At 43.6% G+C, this 15,623-nt stretch overlaps 1 protein-coding gene across 3 annotated transcripts in view; it reads left to right on the top strand.

Moving 5' to 3' along the window:
- Positions 1 to 14,832, top strand: part of ADAMTS13 (ADAM metallopeptidase with thrombospondin type 1 motif 13) — a 20,981-nt gene extending 6,149 nt beyond the window's left edge. For 2 of the 3 annotated variants that reach the window (XM_062590983.1, XM_062590986.1), the window contains 20 exons: positions 475 to 625; positions 1,283 to 1,387; positions 1,858 to 2,009; positions 2,123 to 2,186; positions 2,736 to 2,862; positions 3,082 to 3,230; positions 4,591 to 4,711; positions 5,139 to 5,219; positions 5,495 to 5,676; positions 6,113 to 6,248; positions 8,037 to 8,166; positions 8,827 to 9,016; positions 9,730 to 9,847; positions 10,209 to 10,335; positions 10,758 to 10,962; positions 11,510 to 11,822; positions 12,229 to 12,375; positions 12,868 to 13,044; positions 13,388 to 13,572; positions 13,850 to 14,832. In XM_062590983.1, coding sequence (XP_062446967.1) covers positions 475 to 625; positions 1,283 to 1,387; positions 1,858 to 2,009; positions 2,123 to 2,186; positions 2,736 to 2,862; positions 3,082 to 3,230; positions 4,591 to 4,711; positions 5,139 to 5,219; positions 5,495 to 5,676; positions 6,113 to 6,248; positions 8,037 to 8,166; positions 8,827 to 9,016; positions 9,730 to 9,847; positions 10,209 to 10,335; positions 10,758 to 10,962; positions 11,510 to 11,822; positions 12,229 to 12,375; positions 12,868 to 13,044; positions 13,388 to 13,572; positions 13,850 to 14,008 — 3,019 coding nt within the window. In that variant the 3' untranslated portion in view covers positions 14,009 to 14,832. The remainder of the gene's footprint in view (positions 1 to 474; positions 626 to 1,282; positions 1,388 to 1,857; positions 2,010 to 2,122; positions 2,187 to 2,735; positions 2,863 to 3,081; positions 3,231 to 4,590; positions 4,712 to 5,138; positions 5,220 to 5,494; positions 5,677 to 6,112; positions 6,249 to 8,036; positions 8,167 to 8,826; positions 9,017 to 9,729; positions 9,848 to 10,208; positions 10,336 to 10,757; positions 10,963 to 11,509; positions 11,823 to 12,228; positions 12,376 to 12,867; positions 13,045 to 13,387; positions 13,573 to 13,849) is intronic. The other variant, XM_062590985.1, reaches the window with a different exon arrangement.
- Positions 14,833 to 15,623: the final 791 nt, after the last annotated feature.

A 15,623-nucleotide genomic window follows, 5' to 3' on the forward strand; every position in this document is an offset into this window, starting at 1 on the left:
GGAGGATTTTGGAAAATAAGGAACTCTGAATTACTTCAGGTTTGTTTATTTCATATTGTTTGTGTCTTTTGTTGAAGTTAAACCCAGACTCTGTTTCAAGCAACTGGAAATTACTTTGGTCAGTGACTAACATGCCTGGGCTGTGTTTGACTCCGCAGACACTAGCTCAGCTGGGAAAATTTATTTAAAATGTCAGAGCATCTAGGTTTAAGCAAGCATTGTAAGCTGTTTAAATGAGGAACAGGCATGGGTTTCTGTTATAACTTCCGCAGAAGGGAACTGTGAGCATCTCCAGGCTGATTTTAACTTAAATTTTAACTGCTGTAGCTAAATCCATCACAGCCTACTGTAAACATGTGTTGTCTAGGAAAGCAACAGCCCACTCCTAGAATGAAGCTCAGCAGAAGTTTACAAACATGTCACTGTCGTTATTGCCCACAGCTGGGAAAGTTATATTTCTTGTGTCTCTATCAGCACAGGCCAAACAAACTGCTTAAATGACCTGCCGGACATGGATGGCAGCATCCCTGGGTGGAAGCCTGGCTTATACTATGGAGCAGATGAACAATGTAAAATAGCCTTTGGGAACGTCGCCACAGCGTGCACCTTTGCTGACAGCAACGTTGTAGGTAGAAAATTTCTGTCTGTATTTCTGGGGGCAGCAGGGAAATTTTCTTGGGCCAGGATTCAGAGAGAGGTGACACTGTTAGTATAAAGGGACTGAAGGTGCTCTTCTGCCTCAGACTTCTTGGTAAAGAACAAACCTTAAAATGCTTCCCTTCTCACCTTCATTACCTCCTTTGTCCACACAAGTCTCCTTTAAGATTTGCACTGTGATTGTACCCAGAACCATTTGTCCAAACAAGGATCTGGCAGTACTAGTTCTGGGCATACTAGTTCAGGCAAGTCTTGGGTCCTCTCTTGAGGAGCTCTTGTTCACTGGATCCTCTAGGCTTCCCCCTGTTTCTGCAAGTCTGAGAAAGGTAGCATGGCTAATAGCTGCCATCTGGATATGCTTGTTAATCAGAAAGCACTAATATGGATGAAACTTCAACTGCTTCAGTTGATCTTCTTCTAGTGTTACGTCTGGCAGTGCCAGTCTTTTGCAAGGGTCACAACTCCGCCCAATGGCAGGAGAGATTAAAGAACTTGCCTGCATTGTTGTGTAGCTGTGGGGAAACCAGACATCTAGGATGTGTGTGATTTAAACTGACCAGCTTTTGGGGATCGGGTTCATGAGCCTTAATGACTTGTTGAATACCACTTTTTCTTGCCACACCAGGATATATGTAAGGTTCTCTCATGCCATGTACAACCAAAAGACAAATCCAGCTGTACTCGGCTTCTTGTTCCCCTCTTGGATGGTACTGAGTGTGGAATCAATAAGGTAAGGAGGCTGTTGATGCTCTGAGAATCAGAAATATGTGTGGGAACTATGGAGCTTATTAGATAGCAAGCCATAGTTAGTGGCTGGAGGGTACGTGGGACTCACTGTCCCTAAGCTGTGGAATTAAGGCAAGACACTCAAGGCATAAGCTGATACCATCTGATCTTGATGTTTCCACCTTTTCCGTATCTCTGGTGTTGCTCTGCAGTCTCGTAGCCTGATATCTGAGCCATCCTTCAAGGCTGTGCTTTCTACTTGAAATGACTTAGCAGTTCTTTGTTTTAACCGTAAGCCCATGTCAGACCATAATTAGGAATGGGACTGTTTTCTTCTAACCTCCTGTGAGGAAGTAGCTCATTCATCTTGGATTCTCTGTTACAGTCTGGTCTGCCAAGAGGTGGGGATTTGTGCAGGGACCCTGCTGTGGTCACTGTGGTGCTGCTGCTAATTTTGTGTATTCTTGATCTTAGTGGTGCTCCAAGGGACGGTGCAGCTCTCTGGAAGAGCTGAACCCCATGGCTGTAGTACATGGGCAGTGGTCCAGCTGGAGCCCTTTCTCCTCCTGCTCCCGCAGCTGTGGAGGTGGAGTTGTGAAAAGGCAGCGATTCTGCAATAACCCCAGGTAAGGGTATGGGGACATGTGGAGTTTGCAAGGCCCCTAGGCCAAGGCAGTGAGTGTTGCTCTTTGCTTGTGATGAACCTTTCTCTGTAGCGTTCTTTTCTTGTTACTTTCAGGCCTGCTTTTGGGGGGCAAGAGTGCCAAGGAGCTGGCATCCAAGTAGAGATGTGTAATACCCAGGTAGTGGAGCTAATCACATCTTCTGACCTTTCTGCTTAATGCTGTTTAACCTTTTGAGATCTGTGCGGTTTGGGACCATACTTTTCACAGCTGATTGATCTGGGAAGAAGATCTAAGATTTGGCATGCAGCCTTCACCTGTGTGACAACAGGAGAAGTATTTGTTCTACTGTGTCTAAAGACAACAGAGTTCCTTAACAGCATTTTTATGTGCAATGAAGAATTTTCTGTGTGCCTCTATAGCAGGACAGACACTGAGAACAATGACTCCATTTAATGCTAGCTTGCTTTTCTGTTGTTCCTATTTTTCCATGTCCATTTATTTTGTATAAATATCAAAGATAATAGCTTCCAAACAGAGTTCTCTGTGTATCATGCAGCTTCATTTTGATGTGTTATTCTTTATTTTCAAAAGTTCTGCAGGTGTTTTGCTTACCAGCCATTCTTTTCTGCTCCAGAGTTGGCTGCCTTTAGTTAGCGGGTGAAGTGCTGCTGGAGATCCTGTGCTTAGTAAGTTTTCATTCCCCACACAATTCTCTTTGGGATGTAGGCCTGTCTGATGAGCCAGCTGGATTTTATGGCTGAACAATGCGCAGCAACAAATTTAGAACCACTGGATCCTACTGCAGAAGTGCCATCCTTTTATACCTGGACTTCTGCTGTTGGCTTTGCCAAAGGTAAGGAAAGATTGAGACTGTAGCGTCTTTGTGTGGGAGAGTGCTCTGTGGCCCTGACTGTACTTTAAAATCAAAAGGCCATTTCACTGTTTTTAGTTTCCAGGTGAAACCTTCAAGCGCTTTTTGTCAGATCCTTTCAACTTCTTCCTGTTGTTTGATGGCCAGCCGTGTGCCTTTCTGAATGAATAATTCCTGTCTCGTCTTATCTACCTTCTCCAGGGGACTTGCTGTGCAAGCACATGTGCAGAGCAGTTGGAAAAGCATTCATGGTAAGCCGTGAAGATAGTTTCATAGATGGAACCAGATGTGAGCAGGATAACTCTGATCACCATGGGACTTTCCATCTGTGTGTAATGGGAAGCTGCAAAGTAAGTGACTATGGGATCCAAGTGAGCTTCAAACATGTAACCTGCACTAAGTCAGTCAACTTACTAGGAGCAAGGGAAGAAACACACGATGTCCCAAGCAGCAGACCAGTCTCTTCTCAAAAGAAGAGCTTTGTTCTTAGCTTACTGGAAGTAGTCCAGCTGATCTAGTGTTCTGTCTGTGCGTCCAATGCCAATGCCCTCTAGATAAGATATTCTGCTAATTATACAGTAAGAACATGAGGCTATTCATCCCTAATCCATGCTGCAATTGGTTTATGCCTTGGTTGAAGAGACATTGCTAGCTGTTCTGCTTGCACAGTATAAACAGTCCTGGAAAATGCTGACTCTTTTGGAGAGAGGTTACATGATTTGAACGTATTGTGTCAGTGGCAAAATAAAGAGTAAAACCTAGGAACCCTAACTCCACAAGTTGATTTATTGGAATCACTATCAAAATGGAAGTGTAACAATCATTCCTGGTTTCAGCATGAGAAAGGTATTCTTTTATGATGAACTTGGATTTAACTACCCACTGATGTCTGTATTTTAGTAACTACTCAAAGCTGATCCTGTGGTCTTTGGCTGTTGTTTCTTTGCCTTCCCAGAATACACTTTTTAAATTTTGTGGTTTTTTGATTCTTCCCATGTTCATAATGCTTTGTAATGCATTTCCACCAAATGAACAGCAGAGGGTGTAGGTATTATCTATTCTGTTTTCTGCTGTTTCGTTGGCAATGGTAATAAATAAGTGCATTACAATGGTATCTAAAGCCTGAGATCATCACCTCTAGCATAAGTTTAGAAGTTGCACATGTTTTGCTTCCAAGTCTGCTGAGATCCTCATGTAGCTTTGGGTAAAGCAGTCTTGTCCATTGGAGTGAGGAAAGAATCTCTTTTCTGAGCTCCATAGTATTGAAGACCTGGTTGAAGGATGTGAGCTGGGTGTAGATTTGGGGGTTAGGGAACTAAGGATTCATTTAGAAACTGCTGTTTATGTTTACTGTTCTTTTTTCTTTTTTTTCCCCTCCTTCTCCAGAAGGAGTCCATAGAGGAGAGGGCATGCATAACCTTTGTTTTATGTCACAGGAAAAATCTTTCTGGACTGCTTCTTTGGGAAAAATAGATAATCATACAATTAATGAGAACTTGTATACTCTCACTTAAGACTTTTCAGTCCCAAGCTTTGTGCACTGCTATTCAGTGGTAGATCTGTGTACAAACATACCTTTGTCTGTCTTGTCTTCTTAAATTCGAACTACAAATGAAAAGAGCAGCTTAAGGAATTCAGGTAGCGTTGCTTTGATGTGCTTGTTTTCTTCCTGGAATAGGCAAGTCTTGACAGACTCTCCCCTTTGCTCAGGCATTTGGATGTGATGGTCAGATGGATTCCAAGAAGACAATGGACTCTTGTAAGGTCTGTGGGGGTGATAATACTACATGCACCAAAGTGAGTGGATCTTACACAAAAGGAAAAGCTAAAGGTGTGTATTCCTCAGCCCCAGGCTTGATATTATGATGATCTCTGTAAAAGATGTTGCTGTGTTTGGGGAGTGATCTGGCTCTTGCAGTGATCACACAGTTATTAACAGAGGATGTAGAGAAAACAAAAGAAAAATGAGAATAGGGCACAGAATTCAATTTTTTTTGGCTAAATTCATTCTCACATTGATCAAGCCAAGGTCAGGGTGAATTTAGCCTGCTGGGCATCACTGTGGCATCCTTACATTTTTAATTAGCTATATATAATTCCTGTCTGCAGTTAAGCTTTATTACTCTCCTTAAGACTTGTCCTCTGATGGATGGTATGCTGATAAGGTGAAGTGGGGTTGATCTATAATCCCTAACCTTTTTGAAAGAGGCCCAGTAAGAGAAGGTGACCATGTCTTTTTTGTCTTTCCATACTTCCAGAGTATGTTACATTTCTGTCCCTGCCTTATAACACTACTTTTGTCCACGTTATCAATTGGAGACCACTCTTCACACATTTGGGTGAGTTAAGTGGAAAGGAGAGGAGGGGCTACAGGCAGTGCTCAGACATGCACTAAAAATAAGAAAAATGGTATTTGGGGGGAAAGTTATTGCTAAGCAGTTTGTTTCTGCGATGCTCTCCAGTGGGAACTGGCAGATGCCATGGTCTTTGGGATGTCTCATATAGATCATTGTAGACCAGTTTCCAGTGACAGTGCAGTCTGGAGCTGCCAGCACCAGGGGATTCTGTGAGCACATCATACCTTTTTCCCTTACTGCTATTTTTGCTCTTCTAGCTGTGAAAGTTAAAGGTGAGTATGTGGTTGCTGGAAAGGGAAAAATCTCACTGAATGTCACCTATCCGTCTGTTCTGGAGGACAGCCAGATCAAATACAAAGTGTTTCTCACCAAGGACAACTTTCCCAGCCTGGAGGAAGTCCATGTGGATGGGCCAACCCAAGAGGAAATTGAGATACAGGTAAATTAACATAGAAAGGGTTCAGTCAGAACTGGCAAGACTGTATTCATGTGGCTCTGTTGCAGAGCAGAATCCAGGTGTAGAAGGCTTCATGTCCAAGGCCGGTGGAGATGGTGTTCACTAAGAGTGATGATCTTCTTCCTCTTGGGAAAGGTTGAGGGTATGCTGCCTACAGCCTTTCTGCAGGCCTCGGTGATGGTTGGATGGGGAAAATGTGTACTGAGTTAAAAGTCTTGCCTGACTCAATCTTTGTTCAGTGCCCTGTACACAGAATTTGCAGGCTGAATATTCTCAGTGCGTCTGGGAAGAACTGAGAGTCATAGCGCTGAGGCTCAGGACAGAATGGAAGAGGGGGGCTAATTTCCCTTCTTAGCTCTGTCCTTGGGTGCAAGTTGGAGTTGATCTGTGTATTGACCACGCCCTTTTCCTTTGCTAGGTCTATAGAAGGTATGCAAAAGAATACGGCAATGCCACCAACCCGGACATCACCTTCAGCTACTTTGTGCCGAAAGAGAATCTGACATATGTGTGGATTTCTCAGAAGGGGCAATGCTCAGTGACCTGTGGGGAAGGTGAGGCAGGAGTACTCAGTCTGTAATTCTTACAGAGATCTGGACAAACTTTTAGTTTGGCTGGCCAGTAGTTGCCCAGGTCTTCAACCCTTGGGGTCTTCTGGTGTTCACTGAAAGAAATGTAATTTATCAGTGATAGATACTTGGTTAAATGCGGCTCAGTCGTTCAACAACTTCTAAAAGCAAATTGCTAAAAGCGAGCTACAGTTTCCAATATTAAGCTGGATCAAGGAAAAGAGCAGTACAGCTGTAGAATTAAATTAGCAATTCAACAGAATTATCAAAATATTAATCAAAATATTTGATCTTAAGATGAATTAAAAATTGCTTTAAACCAACCTTTCGGCTTTAAGATTAAATGATTTTCTTATTTTTTTTCAAAGTTAGTGAAGCTGGTAATTTGGAGTTGGTTGAATAGTAGAAGTCTGAAACTAAACTAGTATCTAGTGTCTAACTAAAGCCTTAGAGCTCATTATAGAGTTTCCTTCTTAGAATTCTATTCCTGTGTCAGGGTTAATCCTTTCTGTCTCTTGTGTCGAAATCATAATGCAGATTGTAACATTGACATTTGACATCTTGTTTACCAGATAATACAGTTGATACTAGCGAATCTCTTAAGATTTTTATGACAAGATTTTAGAAAATACGTTAATGAGTAGTTACGAAAGTCAGTCTACAGGACTTGTTATGTCTGGAGAGCTTTTCCCTAGCAGATTCCTCAGGTGAACTGATTGTTGAAACCTCAAACTAGAAAATTCAAAATATGACAAGAAGTCTCAGCTAATGCACAGTCACAAACAAAATACCAAAGGAGATTGAGAATCAGAGCTGAAATTGCAGCTTGAAAGCTGAAAGTGGTGCTCTGGCCACCTTACCAATAGGCGTTATTTGAAAATAAGGAGGGTAGTGAAAAGGTAACATTGCTGTTTGATTCCTGACATTCGCTCCTCAGAATCGTGTTCTCTGAGATTCAGGAAAGTTTCTCACTCCTTGTGGGCAACTCATTCACTGCAAAAGAGAAGTTTTACAGCTTTGCTCAAAAGTTTTGAGATCTTCACTCACCATACCTGTTGAGTTCATTGTTGTAATGCCTTTCCACAAATCCGGAGCAAGTTTACTTTGAATTGGGCACTCTTCTAAGTTCAATGTTGTTAAAAATCTCGCTCATATCTGTAGTTTATGAATATTCTATTTCTCACATACCACAGGCACTGTGGTCTGTGGTTCCTCTCCCAGTAGCGCTAGTGGGTTTCTGGGTATCAGTGATCACTTTGTGAACCTTGGTGTGGTGTTGACTGGGTACAGGGCTGTGTAATGATATTAGTACAAGGTGCAAAGCACAAAGACCATGTAATTATGATCATTTCAACAGAAAGTAAATTGAAAATGTCTGGCTGCTATGATTTCTTGTCAGCGACCTGTTCCTCATCAGTCAAACAGAGTCCGATGGAAGTGCTTTTGAACAAATTATGATAGATATCCTTGCTGTTCTTACAAATGACCAATTTAGAACAATCTTTCCATTTTGACCATGGATTATCCATCACATCTCTCCTCTTCTGGGATGTTCATCTCGGAGAGGCACCTAAAACTCTCGAGGAAAGTTGTATTAGAAATACGGCTTTTGTATGTTTGTAGAAAGTCTTCATTCCCAAATATACCATTTTCCCTAAATGGATAATTAGGTTAAAGGAAAATTACAACATCTTCCTGGAATAATAGAAGCAAAACTGTTTACTTGGTTCAGAACATCCTTTCCTTTCCCTTTGATTGCACTTCCGTTCCCAGGGACTCGCTTGGTGGATCACGTGTGCTTTGACCGGACAAAGAATGAAACAACAGAGGATCAGCAGTGTTTGGGCCTCCCACAGCCCCTTTCAGAGCAGGAGCCCTGTGCCATGGGACCTTGTCTGTACAGGTTGGTGTTCCTCAGTGACTAAACTGAAATCTCATTTCACTCTGAAAAGCAGTAGTCTTGCCCTTTCTCTGCCAGCTAATTCAGTTTCTGCAGTGTGGCTTGCATTGTGCAAGATGGAAAGAAAGAGGAGGGATGTGGCCTAGTTTCTTCATAACTACAATGGCGTAACTGATCCCAGACCAGGCTCTGTCTTACCTGGTCCCATGAGTTACTTCAAACATCCGCTGAATGAATGGGAGACAGTTCTTCCAATTCTTTAGTCTGCTAAATGAATATAAAGCTTACATACTTTGGGGGCATCTTTTTGAAGACTGTGCCAACAGAGATGTGATCTTATTCTGGAGGAGGTCCTTGTGTTAATTGGGCTAGAAAGAAAACTGAGAGCAAAACCTGTCCAGACACTGACCTCATGGACATTTTAGTGTTTAATAAAAAAAAGACTGTGAACTTTAGTTCTTTAGCTTAGGTGCTTTCAGTGCTAGAGAGGTGTCAGTGCAAGGACTTGAGTTTCCAGCACTGGCCCTCTCAATCACATCCAGGTTAGGCTCTGAAATAGAGAGAGTGAATACTTTCTGCATTCCATTTTGCAGTCAGTGGCATGAATAACAAACCTCCATGGTTCAGGTGAGAAATTGGCTGATGCAGTTAATTCTTATTTAGGTGGAAGAAATCTGAAATAGATGAATGCTCTGCAGTCTGTGGAACTGGAGTTGCCCAGCAGAATCTGACCTGTGTCCAGTCTCGTGATGGATTGGAGACTGTTGTGGATGACAGCTTGTGTGCAGCAGAGGAAAAACCTCTCTCCATTGTGCCATGCGTGGTTAACGTCTGCCCTTTAGGCTGGGATAAAGTGAGTTTATTGGCTTGGATTGTTTCAGGAGTCTCTCTGGGAACTTTGCAGTCGTGATCCATGGAAGGCTACCTGTTAGAAAGAACCATCTTATTGGGATGGTGTTATGGGAGGGTGTTTTACACAGAGGATGTCTGTTCAGTTAAATGCTCATACTGTCAGTTTAGAAAAGTCTGTTTCTCTTAATTTATGCTGCAGGAGTTGTCAGCTTTTAGTGGTGGTTTGGTTTGTTGGGTAGCTGTTGACTATGTTCCTTCTTTGTTCCTCCCCTCACTCAGAGTCCAACAAAACCAGAAAAAGAAATACCCTCTGTTCCACTAGTAAATACCTCACTGTCAAGCAAAGAGGTTCTGACTTGGTAGGGAGGATTATTAACAGGGAGGAAACCTTTTCAACTCCAGATCACTAGCCCAGATCTGTACTGGGGAGCCACTCCCATGGTTTACATTTATAGATTGGTGGTGGTGGCGGGGGTTGATGGTGATGGGGATGGTGTGCTTTAGGCATCTCTCTTCAGTCTCAGGTATCTCTTTTCAGCCTCAAGCAGTGTGAATTAGGAGAGAGCTTCACTATGCTTAAACGTGCTTCTTTCTTCAGTAACAGAGGATATGTTGTAGGCTTGTTCTGGAGACATCCCCCCAGCTTGAGTAGATTAGGACCTGTGTGAGAAGCAGGTGCCATTGTGTGTCTGGTTCTTGTTGCTCTGTTCTGAGGAGGAAGATGCAAACTTGCTGCAGACTTCAGAATCATTTGGGCATATCCAACGGGAAAATCAGCCCGTGTATGTCTGGAGCCCTCTGGCTGGGGAGTGTTCTGTCTCCTGTGGTAAAGGTGAGATCTTTCAATGCTGTAGGAAAATATTACTTGGCTCTTTTGGCTCTGTTACTGAGCTCAGTGCTTAGGAACCTCAAGAACCTGGCCTTTCTCCTCTACAGATCAAGGTGCATGTGTAGTTGTCGTCACATTTTTTTGAATCTGTAAGAGATAAAGGTGTCTGGCTCAAGACAGGGAATAGGTCAGGGCCTGGCTGACCACTGCTGTGTTCGAGAGTCAGGGGAACGAGTGGAATGAGCATGCTGGGGGTTGAGCAGCGTGTGCTTGTTTTGTACATGCAGATGAGGCTTTTGTCACCACAGACTTATTTTCAACTCCTATATGCATTCCGTACAGTCAAATCACTTCCGTTTTTTAGGAAAAACTCAGCTACAGTATGTATGTGTGGCTTTTGATACCAAAGAAGAAACCCAAGAAGAAAATTGTCACCCAGTGCCAAAGCCTGAGAGCAGGATGGAAGTTTGCAATCTCAATCCCTGTCCAAGGTAAAGCAATTACCAGGAAAGAATGAGCCAGTGAGAGATCTTTCCTTCCTCTCTAGCTCTCCAGAGGCACAGTAACATAAGATCCCGCTATTCTCCCATAGAAAAATTGTTCCATGGTCCCAGGGCAGATCTTCTCTCTGTTCTTTCCCTCAATGTACGTTTGGAGTCTTTGGGCTTCCTGAAAAATGTGAATGCCTTCCCCTTGGGTTCAATTCCAGACCTGCTCCAGACTGCCTAACCTTGTCTCAGAGGCCGCCCTGCAAGTACCATGGGCAGCAAAGTGTGTGAGATGGAGAGGGGAAGGTAGCTGCTGAGGACAGGGAAGGAGGGAAGGACGAGGGAGCTGCAGTGCACTCTCTACAGTGAGAGGCAGTAGAGGGTAGGGAATCATCCCTTACTCATTTTTTCTCCTTCTCTGTCAGATGGAAGGTAGCCCCAGCTGGCCCCTGTTCCGCCACCTGTGGGCTCGGCTTAGCTGTTCAGCTAGTTACTTGTGTTCAGATCCACCAAGGCCAAGAGATGTTGTTGGAGGACCACTTATGCCCTGTGACAGAGAAGCCCCTTACCAGCATCCCCTGTGTCATCCGAATGTGCTCTTATGAATGGAGCTTCAGCGAATGGACGGAGGTATTGGCTCCTGTTTGGATGCAGTACTTGGGGTCCAGCGCAGCGGTTTTATAGCCATTCCCTTTTATAAATGATACAGGGGAGAAATACCACTTCTGTCTTGTGTATTTGTTTCTGACAGAAATGACAAATTGTTTCTAGGGGATATTTCCATCCTTTACCCTGTACTGGGTTTAGCAGCTGTAGGTCTGTGCTGCTTCCTGTGTTTCTCAGCTCAGGATTTTGACTGCAGTTTAAAAATGGTTTTTGCTATGTTTTCTTCTGAAGTGCAGATCTTCTTGGATTTGGGGGAAACTGGTCCTCCAGTTCAAACATACTGTATTCCTGAGTGCTGATGCATTTGGAGGGTCCCCTGGGAAGGTGGGTCAGCTTTGTTATTTCCATCTTACAGCTGATGAAACTAGACTACTTAGAGGCCAAGTGACAAAACAGCTTCAGTAAACAGAAGATCAGATGCTCTGGATCATGCCTGAGCCAATAAATGTACTTATTTCTGCATACCAACTGAAAAATATGTAAAAAGCCATGTGGATTTCTTCCTCTGCAGTGCTCAACTTCATGTGGGAATGGTGTTCAGACACGTCAGGATTTCTGCCTCAACCCGCTAACCCGTAAGCACGTGAACCCCATCTTCTGCAGGCACTTCCCGAAGTCCATCGTGCTACGTGGCTGCTCCGCAGGGCCCTGCCCTGAGCAGGCAGTGGCAGCCAGGTCCCATGGAGCAGAGCTCCAGGCAGTGACACCAGCCATGCATCTGATGACAGCCACAACTGCCAAATGGGCAAAATATAAGGGTCTGAATCTTCCTTCAACTGCTGTGCCACCTCTTCCTCAGGAACAAACAGAGGAGGCTGGTGAAGGTGAGAAGGATGCTATCAAACAGAGTTGGGGGCTGCTGTGTGCAGCTGTGTGCAGTGACCTTACTACCATACAGGGACAGGTTGATGGGAGGGAGTTTTCTTGCAGTTGTCAGGTCCTCAGGAGGGACAGCAGGCGCTCCAGTGGGGGGAGATTCCTGGAGGACCTCACTGTTCCTTCCAGCATGTCATGAGCAATCTGTGCTATCCAAATTAGGAACAATGACTTTCTTCCCTGGGCTTTCCAAAGCCTTTCTTATCTGAGACTCTTTGGGACAGAAGCTGACTCTTCCAGTGCTTTGTCCAGAAGGTGGGCAGGCTGTTCATGGTGCCATGAGGGGAACAGGGGCTGGGTTTCAGCAACTGTAGTTCTCTCTGGATGTGCTACTGGTCTGTCTCTATTGCACAGGTGTCTGTGGGAGGCTTTTTCTTAATGTCACCGGGGTCATCAACATGATGGGTGTAGAGAGCAGTGACTGCGCTGTGACCATCGGACGCCCTCTTGGGGAGGAGATAACAGTCAGCGTTCTGGAGAGCTCCCTCAATTGCAACGCAGGTGCTGGGGACTTTCCCTTTGGGAAATCTGCACCGCCTCCCTCATGTGCTGCCTTGAATGGATCTTGCTGCCTTGGAGCCTGTGTGTGCCAATCTCTGAGACTCTATAAATTTTTTCTGTCCCACCAAGTCTTTCCAAGATGAGACTAAGCTAAAATGTTGCCTTTTCTTCCCGTACACAATGATTTCTTCCTTATTTTGTTGATAGATGTGGGATTAAAGGAGTTTATAGGGTTAAAGGAACTGCCCCCTACTGCATGTTATAAACTTCATCTGTAGTACACCCTCTTGCTGGAATCAGTACAGTTAGATTAGTTAAGTGGACTGTTTTCGTGACAGATTTCAATAAGATAGAGACAAGATGCAGAGATTACTAGATTCCTGTCCTGTGTAAAATAGAAAGTCAGACTAAGTTCTGACTTAAGTTTTTTAAGACATCAGACTAAGTTATTCAACTTAAAGTAATTCTAATTCCTGTGCTTATCCATTCCAGGTGAGCTACTGCAGTTTTCTGGGCGAATGATGTGGCGGAAGGGCTGCAGGAAACTCCCTTTGTCACTGATAAACTCCAGAACGAATACGCTGGTTGTGAAACAACGTGTTTTAATGCCAGGGAATGGGGTCATTCTTCAGTACAGCAGCAGAGCAGCAACTAAAAAATATTACCAAGGTACCTTACTGAAATCTTCACTATTGCTTTAGATTGAGGGACCCAAGACAAGGCCCTTAAGAGTTCCACAGGTCATGGAAATCTTGGGAATATATGGAAACATTGCTCCACCTCTTGGGGCTCATAAGCCCCTTTTTGAGGAGTGCTGGAATGAATACTATTTGTAGACTACCGCTCCATTTTAAAGGCAACACCCTTAGCAGAATTTGCTGGTGCTTGGAGGTCCCCAGATGAAAAGTCCTAGAGAAATTTTTCTGCCTGCGTTTAATCTAAAACTTCTTTTCTTGGAGATGCTAGACACTCTCTAAATCATCTTCTCTCCTACTTCCCTTCCTCCTCTCAGACTGTGACAAGCAACTGTTTGGTCCCCAAGGTGATATAATGTATCCTGTGCGATTATCTGATCAAAGGCAAGAAGTAGTATGTCGGACCTTCATCAATGTGGCTCCTCGGCATCGCATAGCCATCCGCGCCCTGTATATTGACCTGGGCAATGAGACCAACCAAACGCAGTCTAATTACATCCTGGTGAGTCAGAAGCCTAAAGAGCATAAGAATTGCTCATCCCAAGAGATTTCCATCCAAAGGGAAAGTTCAAAGTGTATCATAAATCCTAAGGAGTCAGACTCTGATGTCTTACGTAAATGTAGTTGTGAATGAGTACCACTGATGTCTCCTGTATTTCCTCTAGCCTTTGTTTAGGGCAGCTTTTTCCCTGAGAGACCGACTGGTAAGGCCCTAATATTTGGTGGGTGCTTGACTTGTAGGGTGCTGTGAAATAATGTTTTGGTCTTTCTTTATTCAGATCCGTGATGTAAGCACCATGAAGACCATGGTGTTTCATGGGAACCAACAATTCTTCTGGGAATCGACTGGAAGCCAAGCTGAAATTGAATTTCATGAAAATGTTAAGGAACATCGAACCAGTTTCTGGGCTGAGTATCACATTGCTGAGCCTAAATAAAAGGTGCCACGACCACCCCACTGGCAAAGCCCGTGGTCTAGTTAGTTATTGCTGCCCGTTCACTGTCCCAAGTCACACAAGTTATTTAACCTTTTTGTGTCTGCTTCGCTATCTACTGAGTAAGAACAGTACTATCTACCCAATCCTTTGAGACCTCAGTATTTATAAACTTAATGCAAAAGACATTATGGAACTACTAAGTATTTAACAAACAGTCCTCAAGGGTTCTCTGTCTGTATTGATTGGTATTAATACAGTTTACTTGTCTGCAGTTAGTGACTTGGACACCGAAGTCATAGGGTCCTATTTCTGTTATATGTTGTCACCTTACAGGTTAATTATTTCTATTTTCAATGTCTCAGTGTCCCATTACAAACCTCTGTCTGCCATAAATAGCTAAGATTATGGTTTAATCATTAAGTTCACACTCCTGCACTGTAAATGCTGGTTAAAACTCCTCAGGCCCATTGAATTCAGGTATAAAGGCAAAGATGTGTGAGAGGACAAGATATTAGGACAAGAGGACTAGACAAATATATGAGGGCAAGACAGTGTCTTTGCCCAGGAGGGTAGTTCAGCCCTGGAACAGGTCACCCAGAAAGGTGGTGGAATTGCCATCCTTGAATGTTTTCAAGACTTGGCTAGACCAAGGCACAGCTGACCTGATCCAGCAATGGCAATAGTTTGGCTTTGTACGGGAGGTTGGCCTAAGTGACCTCCAGAGGGCCATCCCAGCCACCACTTCTGTGGTTCTACTATTACATATTTGATAGTGATACCAGTACTTCTTTTCTATGTGAAAATAAAACACTATGAGAAAATAAGACATCCGTTTCTTAGTGATGAACTTGGTGCCAAAATGTATTTACTCAGATAGCAACAGTAGCTGTGCTAATAATCTGCTGCTATCTTCATTTCACAGGAACTATGCAATGCAAGGTTGTTGAGGCTGCATGAGATTACGAATTGTAGTAAGAAGGAATATTTTAGAGAAGTAACGTATTATCTCAAATTTGATTTAAACATATATATTTTGAAATTTTTCAGCAGAAGTGTCCTCCTGCTTTGGTCCAAATCTGTCATAACATGCTGCTAAAGTGGTCTTTGTCTACCAGGAGATACAATGGCAATGAAAAAGCATTCTCTTAGTCCTTTTTTTCAACCTTTTTGCAAATGGGATCTGTCTTTCTTCCCTATCTCAAATGTCACTGCTGTTTATTGCCCCAGGTCAGCTATGCCGAGGCCCTGGCCAGCAGAGATGGGCTCTGAGTTCTAGCTGTATGCTCCATGGTAATTTGCAAACTCTGCAGCTGCTGCTGTTAGGATTCAAGAGAATCAAGACTGTATACAGCCTGTATCCATTTTTCTGGATCCCAACAGCTTGCCTGTGGCCTGCAAAGTCCTCCTTCTACTCCCATTTTTAGGGGAAAAACCTGATTCCATTCGGGTCAAGGGGAGTGTTTTCCTTTTATTTTGAAGGGAGAACTGTGTAACAGTTTTCATTCTAAATTCATGTTTATTCAAATATTCGTGTTTCCCTTTCCCCCCAGTGCATACTGGCTACATGGGTAACAGGATCTAGTGGTTGGATAGCGGCAGTAGGAGCCAGAGCTCC

This window comes from Rhea pennata, chromosome 18 (genome assembly GCF_028389875.1).
Source record: "Rhea pennata isolate bPtePen1 chromosome 18, bPtePen1.pri, whole genome shotgun sequence".
In the NCBI taxonomy this organism is placed as follows: domain Eukaryota; kingdom Metazoa; phylum Chordata; class Aves; order Rheiformes; family Rheidae; genus Rhea; species Rhea pennata.